Here is a 26063-nt window from a genome sequence, read left to right as displayed (position 1 = left end):
TGGCCAGTTACTTTGAGAGGAAGAAGAAGAAGAAGAAGAAGAGAAGCACATGGTGCCCGGTTGTTTGGAGAAGAAGAAGAGAAGGAAATTTCCTATTTTGGCATCGCTTGGTGGCTAGAGATTCTTGGAGAAGAAGAAGTGGCTCGGATGGTTTCATCTTGGAAGATCGTCACCCACACGACGTCCAAGAGAAGGAGAGGAATACAACAGAAGATCATGAGGTCTATAAGCTATAAAAAGTATAACTAGTTATTAGTTTCCGCATCATAACTAGTTCATCTTTTATTTAGATCTTGAAATACCAAACACAAGAGGCTAATGAATCTAGGTAATCAAATTTATGTTTTCGATTTTGTGTTTCTTTTGTTTTCCAAATTTGTGATTCAATTGTTTTTTTTGGTTAAACCTAAGGTTACTAAAAGGAAATTAAATATTAAATTTTGTTGAAAGACTTTGTATAGGAAGTGGTGGATGCTCCCATACCCAAGAAGACCTAGTGTCTCACTATGTTTAACCTGGAAGCCAATATCTGAAATTAAAATTTAATTGAATTTGTAACATGAGTGGATTTGGATCAATATTGTTAAGCATCGTTTGCGATCCAAGTCTAAACTACCAAGGACAGATAAGTTAAATTTGGAATCAATAATATTAAGTTCCGTTTGCGATTCATAATTTAATTTATAAAGAACACAATAGATTGTTAATAAAGGTTCAGGACTTGTACAAAATTTGTGTACAGGGAAAACAGTATGATATTCTGCATAGCAACCAACAAACCTACCAAGACTTCCTTTGCTCAATATTCAATCAACTTTGACCTGCTGACAGTTCTCGTTATCTAACATCGGGTCAACTTTAAACTACTGAAACTTCATCGTTGCTTAACATATAGTCAATTTGGACCTATCGAGACTTTCTTATTGTCTGACATCCGATCAACCTTAACCTACTAGGACTTCATTTCTCATGCCAACTTCCTGTTGGACTTTCGACTGTCAAGTACTCGGTCAACTGTGACCCACTTGGACTTTTCTTTTATCAACTAACATATTGATCAAATATCGAAACTCAATCTCGAATCACACCGAGCTTTATCAACTGAGCTTGGTCAACTTTGACCAGAGGTAGGTAAAGTTAATATGAATGATGATTACATCAACATCATTCACTTAGCTTATTCATATAGATTGAAACTTAAATAACTAATATCTTTGTTCAACATACATTAGACCCGCATGTAGAAGATATATTGGTAGTGCATGCATTTCTCCATGGATTATCAAATAGGTGCCTTTCCTCTCATTTTGATTCAACATATTCAATGAATTGGAGTGCTTCCTTCGATTGAAACATCCTTATATGAGTGTGAGTACTTCTTTAGTCGATTGAAACATCCTTTATATAGTGGTAGGCAAAGTTCTAATTGTTTGAAAAATCCACAATCGATTTAGGACAGTCGTAGGGATACTTGAAAGTCATTGATGGCTGATGGGGCTGAAAATCATGAGCATGTTAAGACTCAAAAGAGTGATAGAAACAAAATGATGCAAGTTTGAAGTGAATTAGACATGTCTAACTATATCCATTATTTTCTGCCAAAAAATCATTAAAAACTAAAAATGATTCAAAGACAAATAAGTTAAGCATGGTACGACTTAGGATATCCTCAAGAATAGAATAATGCAAGTTCAAAGTGATGAGATGTGTCTCTTTTGGTCAAAAGTTATTGATAGCTAAAAAAATTGAATAAGAAGAATTGAGTGAGAGTGCCATAAGTAAAATGATAAAAGTTTAGAGTTAATCAAATAGGTCTAAGTAGATGAATACTTTTTAACTAAAAAATATTTAATTGGAAAAGGTCTTAAATTAGGAAAGTTGAGCAAGGAAGATTTAGGAGAGTGCTAATTAGAGCAGAATGATGCAAATTTAGAGTGAATTAAATGTGTCTAAGTCCATCAATAACTTTTGGTAAATAAAAATCATTAATAATTGAAAAGAATTTGGAATCTAAAAAAGTTAAGCATGATAAGCAGATTGAGAGTCAAGAATAAGAATGATGCAATTTGGAAGTGCATCAGATGGGTCTAAGTCTATATTTGGCAAAAGATCATACCTCGGGTGTTTCATATGGTCAACCTCATAATTATTTATAAAGAAATTATTATGTAAAAGGATATTTCTTTCAATTTCATCATAAATCGACCCTTATTTAATTTGATGATTCTATCATGACCAACTCAGTCTAGGTCTATATTAGATTTTGGGAAAAAAGACATGGAAAGAAAGCGTTAGAGTGTTAAAATTATATGGGATATAGACATCCTTAGACATTAAACACTTTTTGTTTAATAGAAAATCAAAACTAATTGATTGAAGATTAATTCCATATATAATGAGTAAAAGAGGTTCGAAAAGAATGGATTATGAGATCCTACAAGTTAAAAAGAAATACAAATACCCATTTATAAACTTATTTACGATATTAATAATGATACTTAGGGTGCGTTTGGTGGGGGATTATATTTGATAACCTTGATTATCCATCCAATGTTATCAACGAGTCTTGTTTGGTTTAGATAATTGATGATTCCCGAGTAATGTTCCATACCCGACACATCGGCAAAAGGGGCATGCAACGAATTTTTTTACCAAAAATACCCTCTGATAAGAGAAAAATGTTAAAAATAAAAAAATAGGAAAAAATGTAAAAAAATACTTAAAAAAAAAATAAAGGGGAGCCTTGTCGCAATGATAAAGTTGTTGCCATGTGACCAAAAGGTCACGGGTTTGAATCATAGAAATAGTCTCTTAATAGATTTTTATAGACTTTTTTTTTCAAGACTTTTACAGACATTTATAAATTTTATGGAAACTTGGGGATTTAAAGGGGTGTATTCAATATTGGAAAAGTGTATTCGCACAATATTTATTTTAAAAGAAAACCTAAAATACCTAATTAAATTTATTTTTTTAATAAAATAATAAATAGTGTATTTGTCTATAATTTTTTTCCCAACTTTTTATACTTTTATCTTGTTTTGGCTAAAAACAAAAAGAAGATAACGTCTCACTTTAAAAAAAAAATTTAATAATATAATTTTAAATCCAACAATATTATAATAATTTTAAATATTTTTATTTATAGTTTTGATCTAAAATGTTGGCCAACCCTTTAATTTGGTCAAACTTTTAATAAAATGTTGAATTGATAAATTTGATTAGTAATAATATTATTAAAATAAATAAATATAAATATATAAAATTTATTTAAGAATTTTCAAATTTTAATAAATTTTATAGAATATTTTTGGTCGAATTTCATTAGATTTTATTAAATTATCTATTAATTAAGTTGAGAATTAATTTAATTTATTAATATATATATTTTATATTAAAACCTAACGTTTCAAGTTTCTCTTCCCTTTATACACAGCGTCGCTGTCCAAATTGACTTTGATTTCGACCTACTCACAAGTAGCCGACGGAAGCATCACCGGTCGCCTCAAATAGTTTTTCTATTTGTTTTCCTCCTTTCTGGCGCACCGCAGGTTGCACCGGATGACACTCATTGTTTCCCATTATGAGCAACCGAAGAAAAAAATCTCCGCCTGCAGCCCGCTGTCGTGAGTCGTTGTTGTGAGTTGCTGCCGGAGAAAATGTTGCAAGTGGCTGCTGTTTCATTCTAGCCGTTTCGATCCATTCTTTTATCGTTATAACTCAGAGAATAACATTTCAGAGGATTCTCAACTTCACATGAAATGCATACTGAGAGGTTGATGTAGGCCGCTTAGAGGTTGAACAAGAGCAGAGCCTTTAAGATCAATGAAATAATTAAAATCGAGGAACGGAAAGAGAAATGACTTATTTGTAAAAAATTAAAATGATTTGAAGTCTATAGAAATCTCAAAGATGAGGAGAAAACTTTTTATTTAATTTTTAAAATTGTACCAAGTATTTTGCAGAGCTCTTATTGGTTAAAATTTATATCTAAGGATTTCTAAAAAAATTCATGGAAATCTATTGAAATTTTGGATACCAAAAGATTTTAATAGAGTTTTAAAAAGTCAATTTTGAATATCAACTTTTTCAAACTCTATAAAAATCTAATTTGGATACCAATAGATTTCTATAAAACTTATAAAAATCTAGATTGAATACATCTAGACTTTTAAAATATATAAAAATCATTTAAAATAATTAAAAATCCAATATTAAAAACACCCCCTTAGTTATGCTCGAACAAAACACACCCTTATCTTTCATAAATAAAACTATATGTTTCAAAGTAAAATTTCAGTTTTTGGAAAGGTGACAAGTGAAACCCTAAATTTTATTACCAACATGAATACATTTTTTTTTTTTTTTTTTTTTACAATTATTACAAATACGCAACCTTTTTCATTACCTCCTTCTCAAGCCGAACCCCAATCCTTCCTCACCTTCTTCGATCGCGCTACTTCGACCTAATCCCCGGTGGTGGGAAAGGACCGAGAAGAGCGAAGAGATAGAACCTGTGAGCCATGGTGGAGACACGGCGGAGCTCGGTGTCGTCCTCCAAACGGTCCTCGTCTGACCCGTCACCTGCGACTCCCCCGCCCTCGAAACGATCAAAGGTTCTTCCCTCCCTCGCCCTTCTAATTTTTCGATCTTACGATTTCTTATCTGATGTGATTTCTGGCGCGATCCGCGCTCGACCTTCAGGAGGAGGCAGGAGTCTCGCCCAAGGGGCAGCGGGAGGAGTCCCCCAGGGAAGAAGCCGCGCCAGCCGCTGACTACCAGCAGTTGAACCCCGATCAGCCTGGAGCGGACACTACTGCAACGCGTGATGGGAAGTCGGCTGATGCCCCTGGCCACGTGGTCCAGTCGCTGGCCCGAGGTGGGTTCTTGAGCTTGTTTGTTTGCGTGGATGAGATACCTGTGGGCACGAGATGCTGAATTTCTTGAATTTTGTTCGTTAAACCTTTTTTCTGTCTCCCTTCTTTTTTTTCTCCTATTAAAGAACGAGCAACCAAGGAGGCCAGGAATCTTGGCCTCAGCTCGGTTGAAAATTCAATGAAACGGGCAGCAAAATCACAACAGAAGGCTACATGGGCTAAGCTTATTTCACAATACTCTCAGGTACTATTTCTGCTTTAATATCTTTATTCTTTTGAGGATTTTACTTGTTCATTATCAGTGTCATAAAAGCTAAGTTTATATTTGAGTTTGCTATTTGCCTCCTATTCCTAGAAGGTACATACATTGAATATTGACCATTATATTAGCCTGTTATAGAATAGGCGATTATGAAAATGGCCAACAAATTGTAACTCTTCATGGGTATTGCTGTATTGTCTGTTTTTGGCCAAGAATACGTTCCATAGCATCGATCTAATGATTTTGTCCAAGGATGAGAATTGACTCTAAAGTGAGAAACTCCTTGCTGTGGTACCTATCCAAAAATTTCTTCGCGGACTGCACTTTTCTTTGGAATTTTTATTAAGAACCAATTCAATTCCACCTAAAGGCATTGAAAACATAGTCACATTTTCCTCACATAAATATGTGATGCCATTCATTTTTTGCCTTCTAATTAGAAGCTTGCCCAATGTCATATCTTATCCAAGTTATTCGGCTCAATAGTCACTGTTCATCCTCATCTAATGGGGTTATTATAGGCCTGTCAACTTTTATTGGTTCCTCAAAACACACACCTACTTGAGTAGACTTACTCTGGTATTAAATTGTAACACATCATGTACTCAATAAGGCCGAGGTATTATTTATTTTAACTAACATCCCATGCTATCAATCTCATGACTTAGTCTCTTGTTAGAAATTGGCCCTCAAGTAAGGAGCTTCTTCAAAGGTCAATCATTTTAGAAGTGCTCCATGTTGAGCACCCTTAACTTTGGAGTTATTGTAAAAAATATTCCACCAAAACTCATCTTATAATTGAGAGTATATACTTGATTCATTTGATACATATTATATCCATAGCCCAATCATACTTTTAATATTGCAACATGTGGCCCTCACGAGCTGTTGGTATTTGCATGTTGTGTTGCTGTAATAGGTCATGAGTTTGATTTCTTGCATATGCGAAATGCATCATGGTCACTTGACCCCCAGTGCAAAGGTCACTGTGCTGGCCGAAGCTCCTTGTGATTTACCTCAATTCCCGATCGCATGGGCAGTCCTGGAGGCTCCTGGGGTTAGGATTATCACCTTTTGCTGCAATATTGCAACATGTGATTCAATTCATTCTTATCCCTAATGTCTAGAAGCTTTCTAGGAATAACTCTGTATTTGGGCCATTTGCCCTAATCATCAATCCCTAACCTCACCAAACTGGGTTGTAATAGTCCTATCCACATCCATTTGTTTGCTAATGAATCACACACCTACAATAGACATCCTGCTTTGATGCAAAATTGTGCACACTGTATTCACCAAATTGATTCAATTCATTCTTATCCCTAATGTCTAGAAGCTTTTTAGGAATAACTCCTTATTTGGGCCATTTGCCCTAATCATCAATCCCTAACCTCATCAAACTGGGTTGTCATAGGCCTATCCACGTCCATTGGTTTGCTAATGAACCACACACCTACAATAGACATCCTGCTTTGATGCAAAATTGTGCACAGTGTATTCACCAAATTGTTGTATTGTTTGTCTTTTTTGATTGACATCCTGTACCATTGTTCTCACTATTATGTTTAATGGCTAAAATTGGCTCTAAAACGAGTATCTTTTATGGAGGTTGCCTATCTTGAAATTTGTCCACATTAAGCATGCTTACCTTTTGAGTTCTCGCTAAGAATCAATTCACATCCATCAAGTGTGTTATACATTTAGTAACCTGCTTAGGACTGTAAACAAGCCTAAACAAGCCAAACCAAGCCAAGTTTTGAGGTTTTCAAGTTTGTTTGATAAGGTAACCGAGCCAAACCAAGCCTAAAATGAACCAAGCCATTGAAATGATTGTTCAAGCTTGATTGGTTTATTTTTTATGAGCTTGAGCTTGATTCAAGCTTAGCTTGACTTGGTTCGTTTAGATGTTATCAATCTCTCAATTCAAACTTGTTTAATTGTTTGAAACTTTTGCTTATTTGATTAATTGTTGAGCTTGATAATTCAAACTTGTATGTTCATTTTAAAAGTTTTTTTGTTTATTTAGTACGTTGATAAGAGTTTTATTTAAAGTTGTTCATAAACGTTGTTTACGAACGTTAATGAGCTAAACACATGTGTTTAAGCTTGTTCGTTTAGTTTAACGAGCTATTCAAGCTTGTTTATTTAATTGATCTTCTGTGTATTTAATGAACATAAACAAGCTCTTACCAAGCAGAACACCAAGCTTGTTCACGAATGTTTGGTTCATTTACAACCGATTACCTGCTAGGGGCTGCACTTTTTTCAAGTGAATGGCTTTGATCCACATTTTTCAGGTTGTGCCATTACAATAAAAGGACTCAACCATTTCTCATTTTATGGGCCATGCAAATCTGTGAGCATTCTATTGCTTTTGGATTTGATTTAGGTCAACTACTGATTAAAGGAGGATGGCCATGTATTGTTGCATAACACAATACACAGTAATATTAAATCATGCTGAAGCAACTTAAAATGATGATCGAGTTTCCATCATATTCAATTTTTAAGCTTAAAACATTTGTAATACTCTCATATATAATCAAAATCATAAAGGTGATACTTAATGAGTTGTTTGTATCAACCTCAATTGAGAGTTGTGTAGTTGCTATGAATGAATCTTATTATGGAGTGGAAGGGAATGTAACTATGCTTTGGTCTCAAGAAATCGCTACGACCCATGCAAGTTTTATGCTATGTCTACTTGGAGTGAGGGAGGTTGGAGATGAAGATGGATGAAAGGAGGCAGAGGGGAAGAGATGGAGAGGAGTGTTAAAAAATTATTCACTCAATGGAGAGTAGAAGAAGGGGAGGAAATGAAAATTTTTAACTCTACCCTTCAACATTCAACATGTTCTCCACTCTTTGAAAATGTGGCAAGAGGTTGACAATCAATGGTGGTTCGACATAGTCCAACAATGGTTGGCACTTTGTAGCAGTTTGACAATTGGATTACATTGCCATCATGGTTCTCCCATGGTACAACGATCCATGGCTGTCCTTGGTCAAACCGAGGGTCGGTATTGATCTCATGATGAATTTGCCATAAATCAGTGATAGTTGACAATGGTTTGATTGACACTGATGATGGCCAACAACAATGATTAATGATGATTCAGTGATGGCTTAGTGGTGGCGTTTGATGATGATCAACAAACGGTGATGAAGAAATGATATATTGGGTTTTTGCCATTTTTGTGTTCCTTTCCTTTCTATTCGTCCATATTTGAGCAGGTCAAGGGATCCTTTGGCCCCTTCTTTCCATAGTTCTGAGGTGCTCCTCATCCTTCTCTCGTCCTCTTCCTTCATATTGGCTCTCTTCCATGTAGAGATTGCCTTAGTGTTGAGTATTGGTCTTCAGTTGCAAATGTGCTTTCCTGATGCTTGAATTGTGCTAGGATGAATTTGAATGAGATTTCTCCTTTAACCTCCTCCTACTATGTTTGTTTACTTCTGAAAATAAGACTAACAATTATTTAGTCAATGCATTAAAAATTTGAAGAAACAAGTTTAAGAAAGAAAATAACTACCTAAAGTTTATAGTCAATTTATCAAGATTAATCTACTGAATTAATACAAATGTACAAGAGATAGCATTTTGAGGACTATTGCATACTCTTCAAATTGCATTTTTAGGTAGATTTCAAGACTTCTAAGTTACATCACTAGTGATGTGATGCAAGCACAAGCAACAATCATCTGCCAAAGTCTTTGGCCAAAACAACTGTGGGTGCTAAAGTAGGCATTACAATGTTCAGTTAGATAGGTATGAAATCATGCATTTGGTAGCTTCATCCTAATTTATCGATGGGAAATTAAAGTGAGCCTGCTGTTGTTAAAGCATCCAGATGGTTGTTTGGGAGCAGAATTTTGTTGACTAGAGACTGGATGGCTTGGCCAAGCATGCTGCACATTTGAACTATTGTGTGGTAGTAATGTATAAGGTGAGAGTAGGAAAACATGTGGAGCATATTGAGATGAGCATTGAATACATTGTTGGACCAAGCAAAGCATGATTCGTTTTCCAACAAGCGGACAGATGGAGACAGTGCCACTCCTTTAATTGGTACATCAAACTTTTGAGGATTAATAAGATGGTCGAGGTGTGAGAATGAAGGTGACAATATGATATTTTTGATTAATTTGATGAGTAAGGCCTTAAAAGTATTAGAAAGGATAATTGAGAGAATAACATATCACATATAGTATTCAAGAAAATAAATTCAGCTTCATCTCTAGAAGTTCAAGCATAGATGCTATTTATTTGATAAGACAACTAACCAATGAAATTTAAGGGTTTGTTTCCCATGAGGGAAGGAAAGCATGAAGGAAATAAGGAGCTAAAATAGTTTCCCTAATGGCACTTATCCTCCATTTCCTTTATTTGAAAAAGTTGGACTTAAAGAAAAGACTGGGGAAACATTTTTCTAGTTTTCTTTTGTATTTCTTTGATTCCAATTGGATAGAAAACTATTTTTGTGTCTGGAGCTCAAAGTTGAGCTTAAAAATTCATTTTTTTCTTTTGAAATTTATTTTTTGCTTTATGTTTCTTTTATTTTTTTAACAAATAAAGTTTTAAAATTTAAATTTCTGTTTCTCTTTCCTTCTATCCAAGGAAACATGCGAAAGGTAATTATTTTGTAATTTTTTTATATGATTTTTTTACACTTTTTTTTTGTAGCTTTGGGTGCCGATTGTATTGCCCGAAATGGACACTGATACCCTTTCAACGTGGGACCAGTACCGATACACTTTTGGCATCAGCCACATCCTAGGTGGAGTCGTGAGGTAGAAGCGACCTCACGGAGGCCTCCGCAAGGTTGCCGCAACCTCCCGACGGTTGGTGTGGCCCGGCGCAACCTAGCCTTGCTATGGCTTGATTCTTTTCTTCTTTTTTAAATTTTCTTTCTGGGTTTAAGTTCTTTTCTTTTCTTTTATTATTCTAGGATATTTATAAAATTTAGAGTATAGGATTTAGGACAATTAATTTTCTTCCTTATTTTTAAAAAATTTATTTTGATAATTAATTCTTTTTCCTCCCATAATTTCTTTCTCTCTTTCATCTGTTTCTTTTCCTCTTTCATCCGTTTACAAAATATACAAGACTAAGGATTGTTACATAGACTAAGGAAAAAATCTATTGAAGGATGAAGGTGGAGACGAAATATTAGCAAAAACATCTATAGTAATCAAATACTTATAGAATATTTTTTTAATGAATAAATTTTACATTTTAAAAAATATTGAAATCGTGTCAGTACGGTATGATTAAAAAAAGGACAGTCCGGTGCACGAAGCTCCCGCCATGCGGGGTTCCGGGGAAGGATCCATTGTACGCAACCTTACCCTGTTTTTTGCAAGAGGTTGTTCGAGGATTCGAATTCGTGACCTTTTGGTCACATGGTATGATGCAGTACGAAAATTGTATCGTTTTGGTCATAAATCGAAAATCCGGTATGGTTGGAAATTTTAAACCTTGATTTGTAGGAAACAAGTTGTAAAGAAAAAGGAAAGATTCATGATTTTGGTACAAAGCTTATAAAACCCCTAGGTAGTTATTACGAGGGACAAAGGACATGTGATTTTTGTAAATGAATGTACATCTAATAATGGTATCAATTGGACAAAGGACATATGATTTTTAGTGTTATTGCTACCGTAAGTGTGAATATATGATTACGTAAAAGAGTTTCCTCTAAAGTCGTATCCTTTACATATATTAAAATACCAATTATATTCATGATAAAGTTCGGCGTTGTATACCATCCCTAGGTGCTGTAGTGCTAACTGGTGACAGGGAAAACAAATAACTGAATGTATGAATTATGGAGAGATTTGAGAAACTTGATGTGTGTGGTTATTAATAGGATAGAATGAAAATGGCACTACTACATGGAAGCAATTAGGTGTAGCTCCAATCAATGACAAAATAAGAGAAAATAGGTTAGGCCATGAATATGATCAAAGATGAAAATTTTACTATCTAGTTAGTGAAGTAGAATCAATTAGAGTTATAAGAGTGAGGTATAAAGAAAATTCTTTTTAACATAGTAAATGTTTGAAATATTTAACTAAAGTGATATGAACTTGCATTGAGTTCAATGGAGAGATAATAGATCCATGAAAATGGCTACTGTAATTTGGTTTAGCAGAATATGATGATGATGATATCAGTGTGAAAATGCAAACTCAGAAGTGTACCAGACTTAGATATATGGCTTCAGTCTTGCCTTGAATATTTGTTTTCCTTAGGAGGCAAACAAGAGACATCACATTGTCCATCGATAAATCAATAAGAATATATTAAGTAGGAGCTCACAATGGCTGCACAAAGTTGATTGTTGGTTCTGCTAATTCAAGAGATAACCCCATCTATTTTTATTTTCTTAGCACTTTACTTCATTTAGTATGTAGGTTCATTTTTCTGCCAATATTCATATTCTCTGACAACCATATGTTTGCCATTGACAAAGACATTTCATGATCTACGACCAAGCAAATGAAATATATTATTTGTTCATAAAACAAATTGCCAAATTTAGCTTTAGCAAAGCTAGTAGGAAATGGATTTTTTCTAGGAACCTTAAAAGAAATGTTATGGCCAAGTGCTATGAGGATAAAATCACTATTGTCCAGTTACAATAATTTGTATCTGCAGAATCTGAAAGGAATTATTCTTAACATTTTTTTTAAAAATGCAAATCAATTTCTCATGGGTTTAACTGTAATTACTGCAGTTGCATACCAAAGGTTACTCAGGCATTTAATGATTGCAATGAATTGTTTAAACAACTTTACCAATTCATCCTAATATTGGTTGGGTAACATGTGTTTAATCAGATGGAGTATACATTAAGAAAATATTTGAAAGAAAACACAAATAGAACAATATCCATTCAATTCTATGGGATCAAAGGCATCAGTTTGGTATTGTTCTCCTTTGAGATCTCAATCCCTTATTCACCCTCTCTTCCTTGTTATCTTTTGCCTCCTTGATGATGTTGGATAATGCATGTTGCTGGGTGTGAGCTAGAGAATTAATCATGGATTTAACATCTTTCTTTCCAAATTAAAAGAGGTGCATGGTTGGGAATCTTTTACCATTTTAGTCAGCAGGCAAAATATATTACTGCTAGCAAACTGAAATAAACATTGCATTGGTATGAAGAGATTAGATCTTTGGACAACATTAATGGGCCATGGTGTGGTACCTGGTGGTATCAGTATTGATTGAGAAGGGGGCTTTCATCTTTAGAAGGGGAACAAAGGAGGGAGCTTTGACTGTGGAATGCGGGAAGCTTCAATTCCAGAAGGGAAGGGTGTGTGCAATCAAGAGATGGAGCAGGAGGCTTTAACTTACGAAGGGGTGACTGAGAAACTTTGGCTCAAAATTAATAAAGGTTTTCTATTTTTTTACTGCAGGACTTCATCCTCGGCGCCTTGCATCCCCCATAATGGCATTATTGGTGGAGATGGTTAATTAAGCAAATTTTAAAGTATGGCTTATATGCCATTTTTTGGTTAAACTAAACAAATTAATAAAAAAAACATTGATTAAACATATTATAAGGACAACTTATTAGTTTATACTATTTAAACAATAATATAATACTGTCTATAAGTTTTTAGTTAGTATTTATATATATATATATATATTAATTAGATACATCCATTGAATTGATTATTAACTTATAACTTAAAGGTTAGTATATATTTAAATCGATTTAATATTATTAATGCTACATATTAATTATTACCTACATTTTTTTTAACATTTATATTACTTTATGAATAATTTATTGATTTATAGTAATATAAACTACTATGAATATGTACTTAGTTTTAGAAGTAAATACAAGTAGAAGGGAATAAATGAGTTTAGGCATCGAAGCGTGCTGACTTTATTTCAATTGAAAACTAATATACATAACGTGAAATTACACTATAAACCTTGAGGATATCTTTGATAATGTAACTACAAAGTCCCAAGTTGAAATTCAATATCTTTTTTATTTTCAGCTTAACTGTTTTGAAGACTTTCTCCATCTTTTTACATTGGTTCAACTTTTTTTAATTGTTATCCTTGTACTGACGATGAGTGTTTTGCTTTTGCTCTATATAAATCTCCATATACGTCTGTTTAAGTGGATCAAAAGAAAGATCCCCATCCCATTTTCCATCATTTCATACATACTCTCATGTTTTTGTACGAGCCTTCTTTGTTGTCATCAAAAGTATGGTAATTTTGGACTTCAATGCTCAAAGTCTCTTGTTGCACTTGCTAAAATCTGGAGAGAAATCTACAATCAATCCATTAGAATGCCATTAAATCTTTATATTTTATTAACGTGTACTTTTTTATTTTATCAAGGCTGTAAGTTATGTTAATACTTCAATTGACATCTCTTGTGAGAAATCCTTAAAAACCTGAAACTGTATGTTGCATTTTGTCTTGGTTGCTATCTGTTTTATTTAGCACCTTAGTTAAATTAAAAGCTTACAACACATTACTTTAAGCAGTTTATAGATATATTCAACAATAATTTTTCATTTAAATTTGAATTTTAGAAATTTAATTTCCCTGTTTCTCAGAATTTTAAATTCATCACTTATTTCTGTTTGCCAAAGAAGTTCTTATGTCTGAAGGTTTATTTGCTTTACACCCATCATCGTATATAATTTAATGTATGGTACCTTAAGTGTTTCTATATTTGCACATGTGGTGATTATTATTTTGCAGGTGTATAATGAATATATTAACGATGAAAAATATGATTTGGGCATCTTTTTCTTACTCGTGGAACTAAGTGTTATAAATTTCTCAAAAGAGTAGGAGATTTTGGCTAAGATGCATGTTCCCGATGTTTGACCCAATTTAAGCAACTAGTTTGACAACTTAGTGTGAATGATACAAAGTTGAAGGAAAGAAAGAAAGAACCCATTTTGGTAATGTTCAATGTGCATTCTTATAACTAGCTAATTAGATATTCACACACACACACCTGTATATTGGTATGATTACAAGCAAGGTATTAAATGTGGTGGGAATTGAAGAAGGAAGAAGATGAAGCATAGGAAGGAAACATTGTTTATGTTGAGCATGGTTTTAAATCTTGTAACATGCCAAAAACTCCATACCACACAATGTCTCTTTCCTTTGTTTCATCTCCTTCCTCCTTCAACCTTCAGTTTGTTATCGACACCATATTAGAGCGGCAACATGATATTGGAATAGCCTCTTTTTAGTTAAAGATCGAAACTACGGCAGGACTATCTTGAACTTTGGCGCCGAGTGGTATTGAGTTTCGGTGATATACTGGAATCATACATTTCGACCATTTCACTGACTTGGTATGAGATTTCAAACCATGGGCGTGACATAAGATCAATGGTTAAAGATCCTTTTCTTCTTATCACCATCTTGGAGTGATGCTTCTTTTACTCTTTGAGATGTGACTACTTCCTTCGAGATGTTGTTAGGACTTTTTCCCTTCTTCATGATGTGATGCTTCAAATGTAGGTAGCGAAAGCACCTCTTTCTCTAAAAGATGTAGGCAACAGACAAACACGTGCCCTTTCTTGCAGACATGGACAATGGGCAGCGCTTTTTCTTCCTTCTTTTAGATGTGGCAGCACTGTTGTGGCAACACCTAAAGGCATGTGGCAATGATTATAAGGGTGCGTTTGGTTTGCACCGTTTTCATTTTCATTTTCTGGAAAACGCGCATTTTCTAGAAAACAGAAAACGACTTTTTGTCATTCTCTGTTTTTCTAGAAAACGATAGTCAATTTTTTAGAAAACGCGTGCGGAAAACGCAAACCAAATACCGTTTTTCAGAAAACGCGCGTTTTCCAGAAAATGAAAATGGAAAACGCGCGTACCAAACGCCCCCTAAGTTTCTCCTCTTCTCCTTCTCCCCCACCTCCATTTCAGATTAGTGCCACTTGGTACCACCTTGGTACTCCCTCAGCACCACCAACACCATCACACTTGGCTTAGGACAGAATTGGAACAAAATTTTAAACCGTCCTTGCATGTTTAAAAAAGTTAATCTATTTATATTCAAAGTCAGAAGATTGGAAGGGTATGCTTTGTCATCAACAAAATTTTTGAAAAGGTGACTGATGGTTCCTTGAGATACAATATGAGTGACTTTGATAACACTCAATTTTGAAGTTGAAAAATATATTGGGAAAGTCATTGATTTTGAATGTAGAAGGTTTTGTTTGCATATTGGCATAAGGCACTTTGCTAACTTAAAGGGTAGTTATAAATCACAATAGACCTGCAGGGTTCATCATACTGTTTATAAAATACTTGAGGTTGTGGTACTTCATTTTGGTTACCTAGAGTCAGGTTTGTTTAACCCTTCTTCTGAATGCTTTATCAAGCTGGCAATAGCGGAGTGAAGGTGTTGGATCTATTTTTTCTTTGTCATGTTCAGTTACTTGGTACTCCTTATTTCTAGTCTGATGCTTGATTCTATTGTCTGTGTCCAGAATCCCCATCTTCTTCTTTCTAGTCCTCACTTCATTGTTGGCCAAAGCCCAACCTGTAATTTGTGGTTAAAGGATCCATCTGTCAGTAAAACTCTTTGCAGATTGAGACATTCCCAGGTACAAATGCGGTTATTAAAATTGGTAAACAGATATTTTGAGTTGAAAGATTCATTGTATTTTTTTTTCTGTCATCTTTATTGTTGTAACATCAGCTTGGAGGTTCATCGGTAGCAATGCTTGAAATAGTAGGAAGGAAAGGAGTTGTGCAGGTAAATGGAAAGACTTTTGAGAGAAACTCAAATGTTGTTCTCATGGGAGGAGATGAATTGATTTTTAGTGCTTCAGGGAAACATGCTTATGTATCCTTTATGAAAATTTCTAAATATACTAGCTTAAGAGCAAGACTGTTACTGCTCGTTTTTTTTTTTCATTTCTGGTCTTGGGAGAGAAAAAATTTCTTATCTGTAGGCAGATATTTCAGTTACTTAAGAACAACAATTCAGCTGTGTCGGTGCTACCTTCTCCACTTGATATTTCAGAACCAAAGGTTCTCTCTGCTAAAGAAGTACAAGTTGAGACCAGGTCAGGAGATCCATCAGCAGTTGCTGGAGCATCAATACTGGCATCCCTTTCTAATAACATAAAGGATCTGCCTGATGCGCCATCATCACCTATTGATGAGAACATTCATGAAGGTTTAGAAAAGCCTGCCTTGGATTCTGTTTGTGATGCATCAGAAGATTGTAATCCAGATCTTGAGAAGGACTCTGATATTCTAAAGGAAACCTCTGACAATGATGGGGGTGCTGAGTCTCCAACTGATAATCCTGATGCAGTCTTATCTTCTGATCTTGTTGGAGATGAGGTCATGCAACTTGATAGTATTGGTCCTGATGTGCGCCATGACGATGAAATTGGGAAGGTTTCTTCTATAAACTATGAAACACGTCCCTCTTTAAGAATGCTTGCAGGATCCCCTACATCTGATCTGGATTTGACTGTAAATGCTTTCAAAGCATTTGATGATCATAGGGATTTCCTCAAGGATCTGGAATCAACAACTTTCGTTCCCTCTAATAGATGCCAAGCTTTTAAAGATGGTTTGAAACAAGCAATACTTAATCCAAGTGATATTCAAGTTTCGTTTGAGAAGTTTCCCTACTATTTGAGGTGAGATATCATGTTCATGTCTTTGCATATTGCTTACCTAATATTTGATTATGTATATTATTCTTTGGTTTGCCATTTTCTGAACAATTATTGTAGATTTCTTGATCTTAATTTTGTTTGCTCTTTATATTTATTTATTCTGAAGAAATTAGGCAAAGAGCCAAGATCTTTTCTCATACTTGTCCTCAATGGTACTCAGAAAGGGTATACATTGTTGACCGCTTTTGTATATGTTGGCACATATTGAGTTCTGACAATATGGTGTCAGTTTCTGCATCATCTTTATTTAAAAGTATCTACATCATCTAGGTTGAGTAATGCATGAATTGAAAATAGAAAATACTCATCTCCATTAGCTTGTGTTTAATGCAGGTTACTTGATCCTATGTATGAGTAATTTTTTTTTGGATAAGTAAAAGTGGTATATCATGTATCCAAAATGTACGAAATGAAGTTTTAAGATCTATTCATATCCAAAGTTTTAAGATATGAATAGATACCTAAAGACATGTATACATGTACCTACACTTCTTGATTATCCTTTTACATCTTACTAATCCTCACAAAAAAAAAAAACTACGATTTTGGGCCCTCCACACATAATGTATCAGCGATGACAAAGCTAAATGACGAGCCTTTGTCACTCTCTCTGTAATATCGTCCAAAGACACATATCGTCTTCCGATAGGTGGACATCTTTGGATGCATATGCAGATGCTCCTGTGTCTGCAATGGGGGAGGGGGGGCACTAGAGGAACAGATGCTCTTGTGTCTCCAGCACCTATCTGTAAATTGTTGATTCTCCTAATACTCCTATCGGTCTCGGGTGAGGAGTCTTTGTTGTGCCAAAATCCAAAAAAGTGACTGCCTGAATGTAAGATTTCCACACTGTCATGGCACCTTGGGATTAGGACTTCAGAAGAAATCATAAGCCTGAGCGACTCAACCATCCTGTGAATACCACTTTGCCCGTCTCTGTCTAGTCGCCTCAGGTGATGATCCAACAACCTTCAGAATGAGATCTCGTGTAATAAACGCTTGATCATGGGGGAATCTGAATGAGCTGCTTGCCACGATCACAAATCATGGTGACTTAAGTATGTATGATGTACCCACTTGATCCATAATGCATCCTCCTCCTGAATCTTTTAGAGAACCTTAGCTAGGAGGGCTAGGTTTTATGCTCGTAAGTCTCTGAATCCCATGCCACCCTCGTCTTTCGGTCTACACATATCTGCCTAGAGGATGCTTGGACGTCCACATGAAAGACTGGCGGTAGATACGGTCGATGATACCCAATGGTAGCGGCATAATAGAAAGCGAGAAGCACTCGACGCCCTGAAGTACTATCATAAGTTGCGCCTTGTTTGCATAAGACAATGTCCTGCTTGGCTAGGCGTTGATCCGCTGGATCAAAGAATCAGTCAGCGAGCTATAATCAGATATCCGTAGGTGTTGTGTAGCTAGTGGAATCCCGAGGTACCTGAAAGGCATAGCACCTTCTTGGAAACCTGTGATGGATAGGAGCCTACTCCGCGTCGTATCATCAACTTCAACGAGGTAAATATTGGACTTAAAGAGTAGAATTAAAGTTTTGTAAAAATGTAATGAATGCATCTCGACTAAAAAGGAGATCATCTACATAAGCTAAATGAGCCAATTTAAGGTGTTTGCATTGCGAGTGGAAGTTGAAGCTAGGCTTCATCGTGCTTTATTGCAACTGCCTTCCAAAGATCTCAATGCAGATCTCAAACCGATATGGTGATAGAGGATCCCCTGTCGTAGTCCTTGGGTGTATGAGCATTTAATATTGTAGCAAAAGGTGATTATGCTCACCTTACACGCCCCTCACAGCCCAAACGTACGAGTATTTAATATGAACATAGATCATGCCCAACTAAGGGTCCGTGTTAAGAGATAACTATTGCAACCATATTATTGCATAAAGTTTATGTATAAAATGACATGATTCTTACATACAAATCAAAAGAGAAAAGAACCATGATGATACACTTTGATTCAATATAATTTGATACATTTTATTTTATACAATTTTAAAAATAAGAAAGAAAATTCGTTAAAGGTTAAATTTAACCCATTAAGAATTAGATTAAACCCAAATACCTAATTTACTAAAAATTAAATCAAATTTATTATAAAAGAAGAAAAATGATGAATTTTATATTAGACTATAGAAATAAAGTGGTGAAATAGAGTGAATATCATATTATGGGTTTGACATTGATTTTTCTATGCCAAAAACATTTGATGAGCAAGATTCCTAATACTTATTTCATTCTAATATGACAACAACAATAACCAAACATTTGATCCCATTATCTATAATGAAATAAAATAAATAATAATTGTTACATTATCATCAATTTTATTTAGTATAATTTTGTTATGAATCAACAAAGAAGTTTTGTTCCATCTATTTTATTATGTTATTATATGAAACTATTATATTGTTTTATATACTTTTTGGATATCAAAATTATCCTAAATCAATTGTATTATTTTAAACATATTTTGTATCTAATATTGGAACCTTAAGTTTCAGTGTTCAATAAGATTCACCAGTTGATAATTCACCAAAATGATTTGCCAGAAAATTTGATAACCTTGATTATGAGTGTTGGGATGTTTGACATGGGTGTCATGGGGATACATTAAGCCCTTATTTACACAAATGGAAGGAAAATTGTATTATTTTAAACATATTTTGTATCTAATATTGGAACCTTAAGTTTCAGTGTTCGATAAGATTCACCAGTAGATAATTCACCAAAATGATTTGCCAGAAAATTTGATAACCTTGATTAAGAGTGTTGGGATGTTTGACATGGGCGCCATGGGGATACATACCCTTATTTACACAAATGGAAGGAAATTAATTCCATAGGTTCATGCAGTTCTTAGCATAGTATGCAATCAATTCTATGAATTAGCATTGTTCCCAAGCACAATCTATACTCCTCCCCTTGTTTACCTTTGTTGAATGTGAGATCTTACAAGTGGAAATGGAATCAATTATATGGATCAGTATGATTCCATTTGTGGGGCCTTGTACATGGGAAGGAATAAGGACTGTGCTTGTGAACTGTGCCAATCCATGGAATTGGTTCACTTCTCAGTGTAAATACAACATAAGAATCTGAGTACTAGAGTATTTGATAGTATCTACAAATTGATGAATTATTCAAATTGGAATCTTTAAATACCTTATAAATGTCTATAATGAAGTATGATTCAAATTGGAATCAACATATCCGAGGATTGGTGACCAATAAATATCTATAATGAAGTTCCATTTTGAATTGGTCTATAAACTTGAAGGATTCTTGTTTCTTTAAGTTTGTAAACTTAAAAAGCTCCACATTAATTTTATGTTAGTAATTGCTTGAGAAATCTCTATGGCATCCAATGGTAATTTGGGCTGTGAGCTTCAATAATGTTTGTAGTTAAATAGTCATCACGAAGCACTCATTTGTGGATCTCATCTTTTTTTTTTCCTTCCAACAAGTATAATATTGATGCATGGCTAGCATAATGTTTCCACTTGAAATTCAAAGGATTGGAATATTTTTATTTATTTATATTTTATTCTTTGAGAAATCTCTAGAAGTCATCCACTTGAAACAAGTTTTGGTTTGATTCATGGTTTGAAATCTTGTACGGTGCTATATTATGCTGGATCATACGTCAAAATATATCATTTTGATAAATTACTGAACTTGATACTACTCGGCACAAACAATATATCATGTGTTGTGTTAATCATGTGGATTAGTATCGTGTTATATTGACATTCAACAGTTCTTGACTTGCTATAAAACACGTCTTGTTTTATCTTTTATAGCTTTTGTCCATACAAAATGTCAATAATACCATTCCAGATAAAACACAATAAGAAGTTAGGGATACTGTTGTGTTTTCTTCTTTTTCATCTTATTCCTCCTTCCCCTTCGATTCTCCACCAGCATCATACGTTGAGGTCGGTATTGAAACAATATCGTTTCAGGCAAAGTTCAAAACTTTGTCATGGTTTGAGATTTTGAACCTTAGCTTGCTTAGGCTAATTTAAAAAACTTATCCAATCTAGCTGAAGAAATTACCAAACTGATTCTATCATAAATAAGAACAAATAACTGTTAGTATCAATCAAACTCTTATGCCGATTGTGCTTACCAAACTGTTAGTCCTTTGTTGGCTAGTAAGACACAAAAAATGTTGCATGATGTGCTTCTTCTCTATATTAAAGAACTTTCTTTTGTCTCATATTGAGATATTGCCTATTATATGTTTTGTGTGCTAATCACATAACAGTTATCATAATCTGATGTATTGCTTGTCAGAGATTACCCTTTGGTTATACTGCTTCAAGTTTCTAAGTTTAATTGAAAAAAATAGCACAACCATTGCCCCACACATGCAGATGATATAAGACTATAAGCTGTCTTATTTCTTCAAAAATCTTGTTGGGAGGATCATTAATTATCTTTTTCTTTTTGATCTTCCAGTGAGAACCTGAAAAAAATTCTCATGACTTGTGCATTGATTCATCTGGAACGCAAGGAATTCATAAAGTACACTGCAGATATTTCATCAGTAAATAATCGGATTCTATTATCTGGCCCAACAGGTATGATTGAAATTGTTAATTTTCAAGAGTAAAAACTGATTTTTGCACTCAATAATCTTATAAAACATAAGATGTGTTTATTTAACTCTCTAGGATCTGAAATATATCAAGAAACTTTAATAAAGGCCCTTGCCAAACAGTTTGCTGCTAGACTGCTCACTATTGATTCTCTTCTGTTACCCAGTGTAAGTTTTTTCTATGATTGAATATTTTTTAAATAAAAACCTCTTACAATTGGTTATTTATTATGCACTTAACATTGGAAATTGAATATTTTATCGTCATGATGATAATACTTAAAATTGTCACTAATCTTTAGTGGGAACTGGAAAACAATTGATTGCAGGGATCATCTTCGAAGGACTCAGAAACATTAAAAGAGAGTGTGAGAATGGATAAACAAGGCATCTTTTGTAAGCACCGTACTACTCTTATTGACAGCGTACAACTGAGAAAACCAACTTCCAGTGTGGAAGCAGATATTGCAGGGGCATCTTTAAATTCTCAGTCTCTTCCAAAGCAAGAGATATCTACTGCAACATCAAAGAACTACACATTCAAAGAAGGTTAGCCGCGTTCTAGCTTGTATACTTATATTGTTGAAGTTGCTTTATAGTTTATGTTGCTGTAAGCTTAATGAAACAATGTCTTGATTTTCACAGGTGATAGGGTGAAATATGTTGGCTCATTTCCTTCATCAGGCTTTCCTATTCAGCCACCTCAAAGGTATACTACTGTTTTGAAGTATTATGTTCCAATATTTATACTTTTGGTTTATCTTATATTCCTATTTGTTTCCATTGCTAACTATTAAACTCGATATCCCTTAGTGAGGATTTAAAGGTTTTCTTCCTCACTTAGGTATCACTTATAATTCTGACTCATTATCATGGTATCGTATATCTGTGTTCTGATGGCAGAGGAAATTTTTTTACTGAAGACACCTACATAAACTGAACTATTATATTCCTAAGCGGAAGTTAAGTGCTGGCATTATGACTTTGCTCCTTGTTGCAGACTTGCACTTGTTATGTGCCACTTCATGCTCGATTCAAAGAATTCTATTGAATGTCGAAACTTATCTCGATCTCACCACCATTTGAATCTTGTTTCTGAATCTCGAAATTTACTACTGAGCCAATGGGGTCTTGAACTTCAATAACATATTTAAATTTGCTATTTGAATCCCAAATCATTGAATCTTCGATCTTCAATATTATGATTAAATGTTGCATGTCAAATATTTGATCACTTTATAAATCAAGAAGAATCTTGTCCTAAAACCTTTAATTTTGATTTTTTTAATATTGAAACATGTCCCTATAGATGAGTCTTGAACCTTTCGCCTTTAGTTTCGTCCTTGAATCTCGAGTTACGATTGTTAAGGTCAAATTTTAATCTCAATTTTGGTGTTCATCGCCTTAAAAACTGAGTATCGTCCTTTTTAAAATTTTCCATATAATATTTTCTATTGTGGAATCCACTTTTCATAAACCTGGCTTGCTTTATTTTAGAGTATTTACTTTGTAGTTGTTACACTTCTCATGTATGAATATGAATCCAATCCTCTCACTTGATACAGTCATATACGAGTGGTAGAGGCATTTGATTGATGCTATTATTACATGATTTTAAGCATTGATTTGGCACATTGCAAGGTTCGAAATGTTGGTCCATGTTAGCTGGCAAGGGCAAATCATGGCATTCCACATGTGGAACAAAACTGAAATGTGATTGGTACAAATATAGGCAATACCTACCTTGTGTTTTTCGGCTTATCTACCAAAATTCAGTGTTAACCAAAATTGGCTTATCTCATTCTCTATTCTAATATTTGAAACAAGAGGAAGCCTTTCCTTCACTCCGACTCTATTGCCTCTTTGTTTTAACCACATAAGCTGAGCCTACCCTTGTTGTTGCCACTGTCACTTTTGTTTCATTCTGTACAAAGACCTAAACTCCACTGAGAAAGGAACTTTAAGTATTGGCTAGTTGTTTTAACATTCCATTTTATGAATATGATTTGGATTTTCTTACTATATATAGTGTGGTACAACCATTTGTTTTTACTGATGCAACTATTACTTTTTTTTTAGCCTTATCACATGATACAAAACAATACACTTTTGTATAAACCACAAAAAATATCATTAACCAATTAATTCTATTGATTCTCTTTTGAATCATATTATTTTCTACAGTGGGCCTTACCTAGGATAGCCAGAATACTTCAAATGCATGTGATTACATCTATAATGTAGTCGGTCCATTATAAAGTATTATAAAGTGTAACAATTGCCTCTATCTGTCTGACTCTTAAGTCTCTTTATGAACTCAGGCATGTTTGGTTCTGTTGTCCATGCATGGTTATAAACATGAACGGGACAACTGGTTGATTTGAGCAGAGAACCAAGCACCCTGAACCATGGGACAGTCATATTCACTTACTAGTAAACCTGGCCAGTTCATTTGATTTCCAGAATTCAACTTTTTTTAAAATTTATATTTTCTTGTATATTTACAATTTTGGACTCATATATCATATAAATATTTTCATATAATATAATACTATTTATAATAAGCAACCTCTCATCCTTTCCCTTCGCCCTATAATATAATACTATTTTTAATTTAGACTGTTCTCCCTTTCCTAATCAATCTCTCATCCTTTCCCTTCGCCCTGGGATATTTTTCTTTCAAATAATCAAGTTTCTTCCACTTTATTTTTATGTGGTATCACTATCTTGATTGAGTAAATTGTTCATTGATATTCATCTTTTTATATCATTTGATGCTTTGTGATGGAACTCACTAGTTGTCATCATTGGTTTAGTAACCTTCAGCCATATTGGTAAATAGTGGTAAGTATTGCTACTTATAAATACAATATCTCATCTTATTGTCCATATTAATCTCTCCTGCTTATGTTATAAGCTTGTAGCCATTCAGGACAAATGACTCTTCCATTTTTCTCCCTAATAAACACGATCAGGAGGCCAAGTATTGATGGGTAGCCTATAGCCTATTTTGTAAAGGAAACATGGTTTGAAATCTCATACCATGTTGAGCGAAATGGTCGAAATGTATTGTTATCGTAAATTACCAAAATTCAATTCCAATTGGCATCGACAATGTCTCCTTCGTATTCTTCATCTCCTTCTTTAATCTCCAATTCGTCACTGACACCATGCAACAAAACGTCGATATAATACCAAAAAAATATCGTTTTACTCAAAGACGAAAACTTCAACATAGCTCGAGATTATAAACCTTGAAAGGAAATAGTTTTTATGTTTTTTTTATTGTGGTTTTCTTTTTATTGTTTCTTCTGATTCTTAATATATTTGTTGCTTTTGCCATTCTCGACTCATTGTTTATTTTTTATATGCAGGGGCCCAAATTATGGGTACCGTGGGAGAGTACTTCTTGCTTTTGAAGAAAATGTATCCTCTAAGGTTGGAGTTAGATTTGACAAACAAATTCCAGAGGGTAATGATCTTGGGGGCTTATGCGAAGAAGATCATGGATTCTTTTGCGCTGGTGATTCTCAGTTGACCTTACTTTTTTGTTCTTGTTTTCTTAGTTGTTTATAAGTACTAGTTTTTTTCTCTCTCAATTAACTGTCTTTTATACAGCTGATTTACTTCGCCCAGACTTCTCTGGGAGTGAGGAGTTTGAAAAGCTTGCAATCAATGAATTGTTAGAGGTATGCTATTTTGTTCTTATCCTTTGCATATTGATATACAGTTGGCATGCATTTGGGATGTTTCCTCACTATTATATTTTTTCAGGTTGTGACAGAAGAAAGTAAAAATGGCCCTTTGATTGTTTTTCTCAAAGATATTGAGAAATCTATATCTGGAGTTACGGATTCATATATGACAATGAAAAACAAGCTTGAGTTGATGCCACAAGGTATTCTTATAGTCGGGTCACATTCACAGGTTGACAACCGCAAAGAAAAGGTAATGACCTTCTTTAATAGGTTTTTTCTTCTAAACAATTTGTCTCAATTTTTTTTCCTTTTTGTCTTCTATAATTTTCATGTGACAAAGTACTTTATGCAGTCACATCCTGGTGGGCTTCTTTTTACAAAATTTGGAAGTAACCAGACGGCCTTACTTGATTTGGCTTTCCCGGTACCTCTAATTACATTTCACTTGCTTGCAATACTGTTGGATTTTTTACTGTGGTTTTGAGAGGAAAAACAAAGTACATGGATAGATGTAATATAAATACATAAGGTATTATCTAAAATACGAAGCTAAATACAGAAATCCTAATAAATAGGAAACTAATTGCGTGATTGATAACTAATTATAGGGAATAACTATAAATACAAGATATTGACATTTGTAGCAGAATATTAGAATCATCCAAATTCATATAGTTTGATTTTCCACACTCCCCCTCAAACTATGCGATAGATACTCATTAAGCCGAGTCTGAGATTAAGTTCATTGAAGGTGGATCTGAATAGAGCCTTGATAAGAATATCTGCAACTTGTTGATGAGAAGAGACATAGTTCATCAACACACTCTTATCTTGTATCTTCTCATTGAGAAAATGCCAATCAATTTTAACATGTTTTGATCGATCATGTTGGAC

General features: G+C 34.2%; 1 protein-coding gene across 1 annotated transcript; it reads left to right on the top strand.

Annotated features, from left to right (window-relative positions):
* Window positions 1-4402: 4402 nt before the first annotated feature.
* On the top strand, window positions 4403-25668 carry LOC121997234. The gene is made up of 14 exons (XM_042551551.1): window positions 4403-4616; window positions 4705-4879; window positions 5003-5121; window positions 15640-15756; window positions 15852-15998; window positions 16112-16809; window positions 21333-21454; window positions 21548-21639; window positions 21801-22020; window positions 22117-22180; window positions 24846-24994; window positions 25090-25160; window positions 25246-25419; window positions 25522-25668. The coding sequence occupies exons 1-14, from the start codon at window positions 4524-4526 to the stop codon at window positions 25651-25653; spliced, it is 2373 nt and encodes a 790-aa protein (XP_042407485.1). The 5' UTR covers window positions 4403-4523; the 3' UTR covers window positions 25654-25668.
* The last annotated feature ends 395 nt before the right edge of the window (window positions 25669-26063 follow it).

This window comes from Zingiber officinale, chromosome 6A, assembly GCF_018446385.1.
Source record: "Zingiber officinale cultivar Zhangliang chromosome 6A, Zo_v1.1, whole genome shotgun sequence".
NCBI classification, from domain to species: Eukaryota; Viridiplantae; Streptophyta; class Magnoliopsida; order Zingiberales; family Zingiberaceae; genus Zingiber; species Zingiber officinale.
This window is presented reverse-complemented; position numbering and strand designations above follow the sequence as displayed.